General features: G+C 39.1%; 1 protein-coding gene across 3 annotated transcripts in view; it reads left to right on the top strand.

Moving 5' to 3' along the window:
• Positions 1 to 13,471, top strand: part of mdfi (MyoD family inhibitor) — a 34,091-nt gene extending 20,620 nt beyond the window's left edge. For all 3 annotated transcript variants that reach the window (XM_004545084.3, XM_004545083.3, XM_076883926.1), the window contains exons 4-5: positions 8,190 to 8,543; positions 9,006 to 13,471. In XM_004545084.3, coding sequence (XP_004545141.1) covers positions 8,190 to 8,543; positions 9,006 to 9,259 — 608 coding nt within the window. In that variant the 3' untranslated portion in view covers positions 9,260 to 13,471. The remainder of the gene's footprint in view (positions 1 to 8,189; positions 8,544 to 9,005) is intronic.
• Positions 13,472 to 15,281: the final 1,810 nt, after the last annotated feature.

Here is a 15,281-nt window from a genome sequence, read left to right as displayed (position 1 = left end):
TTTTTTTTTAAAGGCCTAAAAAGCAAGGAGGGAATTTGACTGATACACATGGTCAAATCCACATGTTTAGTAGCATCTTGTGAATCGTAATGTAGCTACACTGCATTACGAACAAGCCCTGCATCTGGTTTGCTCAAATGGGGATTATAATAAACAAAATGAAAATCATGTTTTTTACAGATGATGTTAAACACAATAAACGTTTCAAGAAAGTGTTTACAGAGGTCATAAATCAAGTTAGCAGCAAACTAATTTTCTCAAAGACATCTATGCAGTGAGACTTCTTCTTCCAAACAGAAGAGACTCCCGCTACTGGCCATTAGAAAGAGGGCAAGTACATCTGCATTAGCCCAAGTTTTTGGTAGCAGAAGCTGACTTAATCTTTCATATTCCCTCTATAGGTACAGCTTATTTGTTGCCTCTCCCCACTAAACTCATCCATGATGCACAGAGCAGGCCCATGGCATAGAGATCATTATATAGTGAAGGTGGATATTGGAAATTACACTGTTCTAGCAGCAATTCAAATACATTGTAAAAGCACATATATTACTATAGTACACAACAAGCTAAATATATATACACAAAATTAAAAGGTAATGCGACGGAGTATGCTTTGTTACCACCTCAGTGTCATACAAATTTCTTTTTTTTCCCCCAACTTAATGCACCTCTTCACTTTTCACTTACATTCTAAGCTGGTGGATTGATTTAAATTTCTTTTTCTTTATTTTTTTATTTGTCTTGTCGCAATAGTCTGCACTAATAGCTTAAAATTGCTTGCAATGATTGTTGTGGTGTGTGTGCATGATACACACAATGATAGGGAATGATCAGATAATGTCATGCTACTTGCTATGCTGGTTTGAGAGAGACAACAAATGCAACATGGCATGCAAAGACTCTTCTTTAACAACTATCCTGATCTCGCCCAAGCCATCAAAACGATCCTGCAATGACTCATCTCTTTTGTTGTATTTTGAGGAAACATAACCAGTCTCACTGTGCTACAGGTCGCATATCTTCATGAATCACACTTAAGTTTTGAAATGAGTCACCTGAGCCTGTCTGAGTTAAGCGTACTTGGATGAGATTAAAAGAAGCCAGTGTTTCGGCTTCTTTGGATTTATAACTTGGTCAACAAAAACACATTTAAGAGTAGGTGCAACTGCATGCAAAGTTAATGAAATGTGGCAATTAGAGACAAATTCACATATGGCATTCTTCCACCATTTATCCATTTGCTTGCTCGAGCTGTCATCCTCATCATCTTTAGTTTAGGCTTGTGGGACAAGATTTAAGTTGGAGGGTACATAAAATTTAAAAATAAACAAAATAAATATTCTCATATTCCTATATCAGTTCTCATCCAGGAAAATAGATTTAACAACACAACATACTGTTTGGGATTATGGTAGATTTGAATCGTTTTAAAAAAAAGTCAGTGTGATTTATTTGTCTGTTTTATTATTGCTGCAATGCAAATCCAGATTTCAGTTTTAATGTCTTTGTTGGTGCTGTTTAATTCGACCCGTGAAACAGGTCTACTGATGCCAGTAACATTTTTCACTGCTGTAAAATAAAATACCTATTTGGCAATAGCACTGAAGAAAGAAAATTGCAAGAGGAGAGGTTATTGTGTTTGCTTTATTTACGCCCTTCAAGTCTAAACTACTTCCTAACCTCTCCAGCTGTCCAGTCATCACATTCTACACTGGGTGTATGCACAGCCCTCAGTATCAATTTGCTCATTTGCTGGTGACTAGTAGCACAACACCTAACAATTCTCTATACAAAGTCACACAGTTAGCACCAAAACCCATTTTCCTCCCTCCTATTACTAGTCTAGTGATTTTCTGTCTGCACAAAGGAGCTGCTTTTACTTTCCATGCTGTGCAGTAGCTCAAACTCTCTGTGTCAAAGCCAAAGATTGCACAATTTTGCTGTCATTACCAAATGGCATTTATTTTTATTGCCTTTACTCTGTTTTGAAATTACAACATTCTCGGCTTAACTTCTAAACTATTTCTAATATGTTATATGTTATTAGGTCAAATTTCACAGTAAAAACACTCCCAAATGTACCTAAAAAGCATGAGTCTCAATTTGTCTAAAGAAAAGAATGGTGATGAGTGAAAGTGTGATGAATGAAAGGAGGAATTCGGGGGTGAGAAGGTGGGGGTTGAGCATAGTCAGAAAACTCTGAGCGCATTTCCTGGAATCCAGGGCCAATATCTGTGACAAACACGAACACACAATGCTGTCTCATCCTACTTTTCTAACTATATAAAGAGTATTTCAGATTTCAGGCAGGAAACCTATAAGTAGGTTAACAGAGTTTGTTTTGAACTGAGTAGGTGTGTGAATGTCTGCTGTCTTGGACTATTTTTTGCCTCTACCTGTCCTGTCTGCTGTGTGCGTCTATTTTCAGACCTGAACTGGAAGCCCTAGAAGTTTGTCTGCCTTTCCCTGTCTCTTTCCTTCTGCTTTATTTGCCAGTAAAAACCGTGAAACCCACCAGCTCCATTTGCTGCACAGAGTGAGTTATGTAACTATAGTGGGCTTAAACAAAATCTGCTTCCATGGACTCGTCCTCATTGCCTTCATCCATAGCTTTCTCCATTTAAAACTTACACAATCACACAATGACCACAAAGGAAACAATACTAGTTTCTAAACTTTATCCCTCACTCAGGTGAATACTGACAGCTTATGTCTGCTTGTCTGCATAATTATACGTCTGAGGGCCTCTATCAGTATGAATGCAGTTTAAATATGGTCTGCAAACAGTCAATCAATCATCTGTGTATCTGGCTTCATAATGAGCATGTAGACCTCATAAAGTAGCTGTGACTCAGGTCTGTGGTGAGATCATGGCTGTGTGACATCTGCGTATATGTCTGCGTGTGCATCAGAGTGTTTGGGAGCGACGGCGTGAAGAAACAGAAGCATAAACAGAAAAATCCACAGCTCGTATGTTCTGTCTCCCGGTGATGACATCACAGTTTCATTATGTGTCTGGCCCTGGGCAAGCCGGCTGAGAACAAAGTGCCAAGAGATCTGCAGACATATCTGAGTGTGTTATGGTTTAAGTGGAACAGACACACACACACACCTTCCCAAGCTCCCTCAGACACACACTTCAGTCACTGATGTCATGAAACACCACTGTCTTTGACGTCATGGTCACAGCAGGACACACGTGTTCACAGCTGTTCCTGCTTACACTCACTGGTACTGGAAACAATAAAACGCGTAGCCTAATCAGCGACACAACTGAAGAAATATTTCTCATACTTCCATTTCCTTATCTTTATTATTTTGCAGCATCTTCACTGTATGAGATGAATGTATATGAGAAAAAAGGCGACCCAGAGCAGAGCTGTTTGTTATTATCTTGTCATCAAAGGGGAGGAGTGTGCAACGTGTTGTTGTCGGGAAATCTAACGTTGCTTTTAATTAAAGACCAGTCACTGGGCTCAAACTGTTTTCCCTCTCTGTTTTCGTGACTAGATTCTCTTTCACCTTACCATTTCTTTGCCATCTCTTTTTAGTCATTTGTAAATATGCACATAGCATGGTGACAAGGTGAAGGATGGCGATTCAGTTATGAGATGTCACAGGGGTCATGTGTCAACAAAGTGTTTGGCTGGTAACTCAGGTCAAGTAATTAATGCTGTTGTGTATTATATTATACTTGCATGTTGACTGGCTTTGGTTTCAAATTCAGACCTAGCCTCCTTCTTGAATTTGTGATTTGCACACTGTGTTGTCTGTTGAAAAACACACAAATGAGGCAAATGTTGCATTTGTTTCCAAATGTCATATTTCATCTTTCAGTGCAAAAATGCAATATAGAACTGTACTTGGCAAGTTGCAAGTCAGACTTTGTTGTTGTTTTTTGTAGTATAGAAAAGCTTCTGCAAATATGTGCAGACACAAAGTCAACTTGTAATCATTTAGCTTTGTGAGAGATTGTTTTGATCTTGCGCTGGCTTTCCTAAATACTTAGAGGTGTAGAGCGTTTTAATTAGTTGCCACAGTGTGCGTTTTGTGAAAATTGCACCCCATAATTCAGCAGCTTGTACAACCACCTCCAACAACAATAACTTGAAGTAATCACTTTCTGTGTGACTACCAGTGTCTCACATTGTTGTGGAGGAATTTTGAAACACTCTTTACAACGTTGCTACAGTTCAGTGAGATTTTCGGGCATTCATTTATGCACAGCTCTCTTGGGTTTAAGTCTGGACTTTGACTAGGCAATTGCAACACCTTGATTCTTTTCTTTTTCAGCCATTTTGCTGTAGTTTTGTTGATGTGCTTGGGATCATTGTCCTGCTACATGACCCGATTTAAGCCAAGCTTTAGCTTTCTGAAATTTGACCTCACATTTGACTCTACATTATTTTGATAAACAGACGATTTTATGGTCAACTCATTGAGTCAAAATGTCCAGATCCTGTGGCTGCAGAACAGCCCAAATCATAACCCCTCCACCACCGTGCTTGACGGGTGATGTGAGGTGATTACACTGATATGCTGTGTTTGGTTTTCACCAAATGTGGTGCTGTGCATTATGGCCAAACATTTTCACTTTGGTTTTTCTCTGCCCTTGAATCTTCTTTTACCCTGACAACCTTTTAATACAAACCAAACTTGTTCAGTCTTCTTCTAATTGCACTGTCACTGACTTCAACAGCTGCCAAAACTTTCAGAGAGGCGCTCACTTTTTGCAGATAATCACTTAGCACACGGTTGCTACTTACACTCTTAATCTCTTCATATATTCCTAATAGTAAGAGTGTACTTAGTTTTTTACATGATTTCATAGAATGCTTTGTTTTTCAAATGCTTGTAAGAAGCTAAGTTAAGCAAACCAGACTCCTCCATTTGATAGCTTAGCTAGCACTTACAGTAAGAAGTAATTGGTTGCTTGCAAAAATATATTTTCAGAATTGTTTTTTCAACACTGGTTTTAACATAACTGCAAGAAATCTTTAAATCTGTCTCTTGCAGAAATTTGGTTTCTGTGATTCTGTGTTCAAATCTAATTTTATGAATAGTAGCAACAACACTATAAGAAATCCATCAAAGTTTTCAGGCTTATCCACAGTAATTTAAACAACCATACTTATAGTAACAGCGACAACGCCTCAGAATGGTTTGTACAGTATATTCCAGTTATGGGTGAATTTAGTGACAATATTTTAAAACTGCATGGATACAAGGATAAAATGATAAGTTTCAAGATTCTTAAGAACAAATATTTTGTTATTTAAAATGACAGCAGTTTGAACCTTGTGGCCAAAACTGAGTCACACTTTTATCCTGCACACACCTCATGTTGAGTCACCATTCTTGTGCCTCTGACTGAACTCTGCTCTCACATTACTTTTCACCATAGTGAGTGGGTGCAACTAAACAAGCCTCATTAACACTGTAATGCTGGTTACAGCTCTGTATAGCAGCCAAAAATGTGGGGAAGTCTCATTGAAAACTGTTTTAAATAGCACTTTACAACACTCGCTTATCATTTTCCAATTCTCATAGTTTTAGTACTTCGCACTTATTGGCCAGCTTTTTAAAAACAATCAAACTATGAAGGAAAAAAAACTCAGAGGGAATATGGGAGCTGGGGGACATTACATGCACTTCGTTTTCAAATGCACAGACACAGATGATGAGAAACTGATTTGTTTCCATGTATGTTATGCAGTACAGATCATTCTGGATTTTCATAATTAAATGCATACATATAGATGTTTACTGGGGAAAAACCTGAAGCAATCCAAATTTACTGTTTTCATTTAGAATATAAAGTTTAACGTTCACAGTTATCAGAAAATACTCTGACATCTAGATTACTCTGCTAAGCTTGTTGGCTTAATAGTGCACAAAAGCTTGCATATAGATTTAGGAGTCAGGAGGCTCATCCTGCATGCATCTTTTCTTCACGTGCTGTTAAGGCTGTATTCGGGTTAAGTATTTAGTTTGATTAGAAATGTTATAGTTTTACAGGACACAGTGGGACAGAGCAGCTAGAACAGAGACAGACAGAATTCACAGTCGCTGTGTTTATGTAGCTGAGAACCGCCAGGACAGGAGGAAGAGGTGGAGGGTGTGTAAATGGCAGCGTGCTGCTGCATTCATCCGAGGGTGACTCATACTCGGCACCGATAGACCTGCGCATGCACATTTCATACTAGAGGTTGCAGGACCCCCAGTGGCCAACGCAGCTGTGTACGTGCCATACATGCACACACTGTGGTTTCCCAGTCTCATCATGTTAATCCCGCAATCATTTGGCTCTTTATTTGCTGTTATTTTTAACCAGCTCCCAGCTCCCTCTAAAGCTGAATCATTGTGTTTATGTGTCACACCCATGCATCCTCCTGGTCCAAAAATGTACAAGCAGCGACCTATTTTATTTTCACTTCATCTTTCTAACTAACTTTCTTGATCACAGACAAAGAGACCTTGTTTTTTTTCTGTGTGTGTTCATGAGTGTGTGTTCACACGTGTTCTTGTATGCATATATGTGTGTATGAGCCTAACCTCAAGCTCTGTTTGGAGACAGTCCTCACTCCACGTCCCTCTCTCTGCCAAATCCACCTATGTACTTTGTTCGCACAGGCACACTCACGCACCACAAACTCACAGGACATGTGATTTTCTCAGAAACTAAAGAGGAAAGTGAAAAACTGTGCACAGTACCGCTACAGTTTGACTAACCCCCTTCTTCGCTTTCCAACATAAATTCTGCTAGGGTCAGAGTGTTACAATAGAGTATTGTGCAAAAAGGCTAAAAGTGAGTGACAATACGCAGAGAGTGTAAGGGAGAAGGGGTGAACACAGAGGGCAGTACGAATTTCTCACACAAAAGGGAAAAGAAGAAAAAAAAGAGAATAACATGGAAGACTTTTGACATACTTTAGAGAAGAAAGTATGGCTTCCTCATACTGGCCCTGCACATGCGATCATGTCAACAGACTTGTGCATGTACATATTCACATACTCTGGGCCTGCAGTCTGCCAAACATCTGGAGCAAAGTTATAAAAACACTGAATGACAGAATCTTTAATAACACAGATTGGTTTTGTGACCACAGCCACCAGCCAATCATACCATGCCTAGTTGGGTTATCTGTCTCTGAGTGCTTATCGAACACACAGTTTCCATGTTCCAGACATGTCTCATAGTTACAGATCACTCTGTGTGTGTGTGTGTGTGTGTGTGTGTGTGCGTGTGTGTGTGTGTGTGTGTGTGTGTGTGTGTGTGTTAGACTTTTCTTTGGTCTTTTACGCCACATTCATTCTTACCACACCTTTTCACTGCACATGGTTTTAGGTAAGGAAGAACTGTAGAGCTATATCTATAGAATCGTATTAAATACTAACATGATTTATTCTTTTTTTAAACAGGCTTCCATAATTTCATTTTCAGAGTATGTGTGCTTGCTTTGGCAGTGAAACTGAGCTTTTCTGCCCCTCTACTTTCTAGCTGAATTGTTAATACTCCATAACACTTGGTGGTAAAATATACAAATTACTGAGCAAAATTTAACACTTGTGAATAATGCTTGAGCGTTTTAGGTACGGTTTATCTTGGAACAAAAGTATGTTTGCAGAAAATATCACATGGAGGTGTTTCTACCTAGAGACAAACTCCTCTCTTTGTCTGTCAAACTCTTCATTCTTTCTTTCTAGTTGTGAAAGAGTCTAGACAAGTAAGTTCAGGGTTCAGCTCAGTAAATACATAGTGCTTCCCATGAGCAGTTTCCTTTAGGGTGGACTCTGTAATTGGACTCAATTTCCCGAAACCTCCCTCTCGATGACACCGCATCTGCCCGGACATTAAGACAAGTCTCAGAGCTTCACACAGAACAGGTTCATTACACACAAAAGACTCCTCACAACCAACAGATAATATAAATAGTTCCATCCCGTTTGTATAAATGCTGTAAAATTTTATGGATTTTTTTCTGAAGTTTTTAGATTTGATCCTTGTTAGGTGAAGTATGAAATGAAGATCAATGTTTCTTTGTCCAGCCAAATGATTGAGCACATAAAATCATAAGTACAGCAACACTGATCTTTACTGAACTGCACTGATTTGAAATGATATTCATTTAAAATAAAGTTTATGTGAGCCTGCTGTTAATGGATATACTTTTGTTAATCCCTAGCTCAACCGGCAGCCAGATCCACGCCCATCCACCACACCCAGCCATGTCGGTCACAGCCCAGCAGCCAGATACGCAGTGAAGCCAAGAACCACGCACACACACGCTCCCCTCACACGCACTGTCCGAATCACACGCACACACCTCACACGCATGTACTCCAGTCCAACGGGGTCAGGAATCCTAAGCTGGGCTCCCTACCGAGAGGCGGCTCATCCACCTCCTCATCTTCTTCAGCGGGACCCAAACACACCAAGAAATTGCGGTCCAACCCTTCCATCAACTCACAGAGCAGCAAGAGAAGCAAGAGCAGCTCCAAGAGCAACAGCTCCCAGATTCCCACAGAGGCACAGGACGGTGAGATACCGATGCTGACACAAAGACTGGAGCAGGAGGAGAGGGAGGGAGTGATAGCAAAGTTCACTTTTGCTTTGTTTTTTCCCCCAATTGGCCGTTCATAATAGAAGAGCAGACTTGTGTTTTCCCCTAGCATATTTTCCCTGTGGCAATACATTTTAACTAAAAAAGTCATCAAAAAAGGTAATTGATTGAGTTCAGTACTTCTCACCTATTATAATCTGTAATGTAAATTGCATGTATAAATGTTAACCTGCTGTATATGGCAGCTGAAAATGGATTAATCAAAATCGAAAGGAGAACAAACTTCAGGCTGGAAAATGTCAGAATTTGTTAACCTTGTCACTCTAATAACTCCCAATCGGCAGTCCTCCATTAAGATCCAGGTTTATCTCACATCACTTCGGTTTTTGAAGTTGGCTTAGCTGACGAAACTCTTTCTGTGTGTCTCTTTCCCTCTAGACTGCTGTGTTCACTGTATTTTGGCGTGTCTCTTTTGTGAGTTTCTAACCCTGTGCAACATTATGCTGGACTGTGCCACATGCGGCTCCTGTGTGGGAGAGGACTCGTGTTTCTGCTGCTGCTGCATCACCGAGGAATGTGGCGACTGTGACCTGCCCTGTGATATGGACTGTGGGATCATTGACGCCTGCTGTGAGTCTGCAGACTGCCTGGAGATCTGCATGGAGTGCTGCAGCCTTTGCTTCTCTTCCTGAGGCCCTTAGCCAACGCAACATATCTGCTATGCATTTTTACAAAGCCCAGGAGCAAGTTCGAGCAGCGTCTTGTCAGATATAAGAAGTGCTACACCCAGTCGCTGTTCCCTGGACATTGCGGTTCATACTGTATTGGCTGGTCTTGTAGGCTCCGCAAAATGTCCAATGTTTCCTACAGGCGAAAGATTGTGACCTAATGCTGAAATCGGTCACCGGTGATTTATTCTTTCCTTTACTGATCACGCAATGACACAGTAAACTTCACTTCGTTGTCTTTGCTGTTGGGTCATTGCTACACAGCTGGGTGAATGGTGTGGACTGAATTGTAGTTGTGGTCTATGAGCGTATGCCAGGCTATGCAGACTCTGGACCCTCATGGAACAAGCCATTATTACAATGGAGCCCCTTGTGCCGTCTGAATGACTGGAGTTCTCCAAGCATGAAAAATGACCTCTAAAGGCAAATGAGAAAATGGCTCAATTTAACCGGATTTTAGTGTTTCTGTAGATAAGAGCAGCAGCATAATGGGAAAATGGATGCTCAGATCTCAGTAGAAACGCAGTCTGTCCTTCTGTCCTTTCCAAGGTTAAAGTCTGGTAGTTTGATTGCGTACATTGGCCTTTGTGACACACACACACAGTCAAACGTTGAATCCAGCCCTGTCTTTGTCCTTGTTACATTGTACAAAACAGAGAAAACATAAATGGTGGCTTGTGGCAATATTAGTGACTTTTTTTTGTTAATATGCATCTTTCTCTGACTGACCTATTGTGAAAAGAGATCATCATGAGATTGTTGTGCTTCAGCCTAGATTTGAGTCCTGTTAAATCAGTACTGTACGGAACAGACATCACAGAGCGAATGGTTGATAGCATTTGCAGTAGAGTCTTTTTTTTTAATATGTGAAAATTCATTTAATATTTTGCATCTTGTTTACTTTTACATTTTATTTTAGGGGCTTTGACTGTATTCAATGAATTCTCGCTCATCTGGTGAAGGTCTGGAAGGCATCATCTCCTTTTTAATACGTTTCATTTTTCCTCCGTCGTTCATGCTATGTGAACAAATGGCCTCGGCTTAGCTTAAGGCCTGAATTTTCAAGTAGTTTCTTTGCCTTTACCAAATCTCTATTAATCCTTGTTTTGTAGATTTTAGTTAAGATATTTGCATCTCTCCTCTAATGTGAAAATCACATTTCTGTGTTATCGGGTTTTGCCGGGCTCTCTGTAAGGCAGACATTGCTCAACATCTAATTTAATTCCTTGAGTGAAAATCTCAAGACATTATGCTAAGTTAGATCCATGTGCTCGTAGTATGAATGGTACACTTTTGATAGCAGGCCTGCACTCTCGTGCGCTCCGGCGCATACCTTCTTCAACTCAATACCTCTTGAGATGTCATCTAGATCTGTTGTGCATTTTATAATTACTTGATACAAATCTCTCTTTTCTCTGATGAAATACTGTTAGAGAAATCCTTTTTTTTTTAATAGTTTACTGTTACTGGAACTCAGTTTCTTGACCTATAATTACATGTAAATAGAAGTGCTAATGTGCCTGGCTAATGTGGCTGTGTTTGATTAAACCCTATTTTAAGGGTTGCAATCTCACACTGATGATGAAAACACACTACAGTTTAAATCAACTTCCTGACAGCAAAGTAAAAAATTCTGAAGCCAGCAAATATTACTCAAGAGGAGTGCCTGATTTTGACATCAGTGTTCAGCTGACTAAATTTTCAGTGACATTGTGAAGAAGGGCTGAAATGTTTTAACTCCTTACCCCTTGAAACCTTACTAGTAGTAATCTTTGAAGCTCTTTTCTTAACTGAGCGGCTTCTCTCATATTTCAGGTCTGCTTGTAGAACAAGATGACTGCATTCGCATCATATCGTAGTCAGGGTGGTCTCTGCCTGTGTAGCTACCCTTGGAAAAACCCAGAAACTATTCTAATGGTCATCAAACTACGTCTTTATTGATATATACTAAGGTGTCAAAACTTGTCATTAAGGGTACATGGGAGGTCTTTAAATGTTGCTTTTATAATGTTCAAGCAGTACATATACGTTTTATGATGAAGATTTCTGTTGTTCCATGGAAGAAAATGGGGGCATATATAACAACTAAAATAAAACAAAAAAATCTTTAATAGCATCAGCAGCCACCCAGAATTGCAGAATTAGAATTAGAGAATTAGAGATGCAATTGGTGCATCTCTAATTAATACCTGACTGGACATATCATTCAAATTTAGGGACATTCTGATTAACTGATGCAAAGAGCCCTGGAAAACATGCCATTATTAAAGTACAGAGAGGTTTATGAAGGGAGAACTAATTATCCAAGGTTATAGCATGTGTAGAAGTGATAACAATATTATTTCTTTTTATTTACAAAATATTCCAAGTGGATATTCATATAATGGTGCTTCATCTAGGGATCTACTTCTGTGTCACCAGACTAAACCAAATATCTCTGGTGTGTGCAAAGTTAACATTTCCTTAACAACACTGGTTCGTTAACAATGGAGAATAAATAATAAAAATAGTTTTGTACCACTGGAATAGATTTCATTTATGTGCCTGCATTGCTACAGAGTCAACAAATATAATAGTACCACCAGACTCTATTGTTAAAAAGTGAAGGGCTATTCTATGTAGAGCCTAGCCAGTATGAGATTTTAAAGCTCGATATTGATATTTCGTGACGTAAAAAGCTGATATTCCGATATATCGGCCCATATCGTTTTTTCTTCCATGCACACAAAACAGGATTTCCTTAACATCTGTTATATGTAGCTATTTATTCGCTCGTTTACGATTTTCCAGACTCTGCTGGTTGTTGTGTTTGTTCCAAACACGTGTTGCAAACACATAAGTTGCAGAGTGCCCTCTAGTGGACATCGTCAACACCCATGATTTAAGGGTGTTTCTCCCATGTCTTTAGTTTTTTTTTAATTATCCTTTATCAACTGCTATAAATGACAACAGCCATAGGTTAGCAAATCACTATTACTGGCAAGTAATATCCATTCTGCCAGTTAGTTTACCTTACTATCATGCAATCTACTTGGCTAAGATGTGTAAAATTATGAATACGTAGTTTCATGTTTCCTACCATCAAATTTTATGCCTTGAACAAAGACAACCCATTTGAAATGCTTTTTCTAATCATTTATGGTTTATCAAAATCCCAGACTATAAGTTTCAAGGCTCTTAGCACTCTGCTGCAGTTTCTCCCTGAGCTCAGACTCCAGTGTAAAGCAGGCAATCTTTTAGGCCTTTAAAACCAGGATTCATTCAGTGTGGGAAACTCACTGAACTTGCTTGTTGCGTTTAACTTATTTTATGTAACTTAAATTCTCCAACAAAGGCTTTTTTACTCTGTTAACATTTGCCACTATCTTGTGAGTTCTACATTTTTCCAAAAGTAGCTTCACAGAAAATAAAACATAATTGTGAACTATAAACGCTCAGGAAGAAGGTGCAGCTTGTTTGAATCCAGGTTGTACTATGCAGAAAAAATCAGGTTAATGTCTGCGTTGAAAAACAAAAAAAAATTGTACAGTTCAGTTAAATTTTTTTAAATATATTTTATGATTCAGTCATTTCATATTATTTTGTTTTGTTTCCCAGCTTATAGAAAATGGATATGGTCTGGAGGTACTGAAAATGCTGTTTACTTGGTCTGGTGATGGAGAGCACTCTCTGTCTGGACGTTGAAAGTTCCTAGATGAGCGCCAGTTTTGCACTTAGATCAATCTCTAGAACATAGAGATGGTTTTGAGATGTGGATCTGATGTGTTTATATCAAACAGTTCATCATCTCATTTCAAATATTTCCCTTGTATTCAGAGAAGCTATTATGGTAATACTGGAAGAAAACAAGTTTGCTTTTAGTGATTTTCATACTCAGTATTATTGTTTTGGGGTTTTTTTTACTCACATTGACCAAAGAAATGTCTGTTGGCTTTTATGGCTTTTTTATCTTATTATGGGAATGGAATAGAATTGAATTTCCAAATTGAATTTAAGGGCTGGCCATCTCTGTTAATAGTATGAAAGTTATCCATATCCCAGCTTAAATGTTAGTAGATTGTAGTCCACTATAATGTTGTTTTGTTTACATTTTTCCCATGTAATGTCTATTTGAGTTGCTATTCTGAACGTTGCCTTAACTTTTTGTTTAATACTGAATAAACAATGTGAACTCCACACATCTGCCATTCATTCTTCATGTGAACACACTGTGGGATTATGAGGGTGATGATTTGCACTGTTGCCTCACAGCAAGAAGGTTCTGGTTTCAAACCTGCTTGCAGCCTGGGTGTGTTTGTTATGTTAACATTAAAAACATGCTGGTTCATAATCTGAGTAGTTTTGAAAAACAAAAATTCAATATCCAGTCAAGTTGTATTCTTCCCATTCGGACTGCAAGGCACACTAGTTTCCCTCATCAGCCTACATTATACTTGACGGTGTCCAGCTGTTCATTTGTGTTCAGATTCCATTCAGCTTACAGTCCTGTAAAAAAAAAAAAAGAACATTTTCACAGGACTTTGTGCAGTCCCATGAAAATCTCAGTACACCCTTACTGCTTCCATAAAAATGAAGAGGGTGAATCAGAAGCACTTGATTAACTAATCATCAGCAAAGGTGGGCACTTCTCTAATACCAGAAGATTTCTGGCATTTTGCTTGTCTGGAGCATTCAGGTGTCTGATAAGATAATGCCACAATGTTCCCAGGACTAGATATCCTAATGTTTAAACCATGCAAAGTTCAGAGAAATTGCAAGAAACCCAAGAGTAACATCTCAGACTCTACAGTCCTCTTCCAAATAAGCCACTTATTTAGTCGTTTTCTAAGACTTTCTAAATATGGCTTGTTTGGACGGGCTGCCATTGATACAGCGTATCAGCACAAACACCGCATACCAACTGTCAAGCACGGTGGTGGAGGAGTTATGACTTGGGTTTGTTTTGCAGCCAAGGGACCTGGCACCTTGCAGTCAGTCCGTCTTGTCTTGTATATAAAAATACTCTAGAGTGAATGGTGAGGCTATTTGTTAGACAGCTAAAGCCTGGGAAATGGGACACATTTACAACAGAATGGCTGAAAAAGAAAAGAATCAAGGTGTTGCAATGGTCCAGTCAAAGGCTAGAGCTCAACCCAACTGCTGCTGCAAGACTTTAAGAGAGCTGTGCATAAACAGTTCATGCTAACCTCAATGAACTGAAGCGATAGTGTGTAGAGGAGTTGACCAGAATTCCTGCACAACAATAGAACAAACTGATGAGGACATAGAGGAAACAATCACTTCACGTTATTGCTGATAAAGCTAACTGTACCACCTGTACTTGTTTCATGGGATGTACTGACTGCAAAGAGTCATGAAATCTTTTTTTTTTACTACCAAAGATCGAACACATACTGTGGTTAATAAACTGATTGCATGGTAGAAGGGTTGGGTTATGGCAATTTTGTCCATTTTAATACTGTTTCTTTTTGTTTGTGGAATTTTGATACTGTTACAATCATCACTTAACATTGTCAGATTTTGCAGCATTATACATGTAACCCTAACAGATTCTGAGTTCTCTGCTAAGAGGAGGAAGAAAACAGAGCAACACTGGGACTCATGCATAACAGAGCTCCTTAATCTGTTCTTTTTTAATAGTTTGCCAATTTGTTCAGTAGGAATGTGTATTCAAGCCAATGTGTGGAGAAATGCAGACGTTTACTGTTTGAAATTGTATTCTTTTTCTGCCCTTTCTCCTCTTTCATGTCTCCCCGTGTTTTGTCTTTTGTGATCAGTAGTGTTTTCTCATGAAAGCAACTTCTGTCTTCAGCACTTACGCGTCTATGCATACTTAAGTGTGTGCTGTCCACTGGGTGTGAGATGCTGGCCAACCTCTGTTTCTTGTGCAGAGTGCCATGGCAAGAGCCTCCAAATTTGGCTTCTAATGCAAGTGGTCAGCTACTGTAAGTTATGTGCACATTAGTGTGTGTACGTGTGTGCGTAT

Source organism: Maylandia zebra, linkage group LG5 (assembly GCF_041146795.1).
Source record: "Maylandia zebra isolate NMK-2024a linkage group LG5, Mzebra_GT3a, whole genome shotgun sequence".
In the NCBI taxonomy this organism is placed as follows: Eukaryota; Metazoa; Chordata; class Actinopteri; order Cichliformes; family Cichlidae; genus Maylandia; species Maylandia zebra.
The sequence above is the reverse complement of the archived record's forward strand: the minus strand, read 5'-3'. Positions and strand labels throughout refer to the sequence as shown.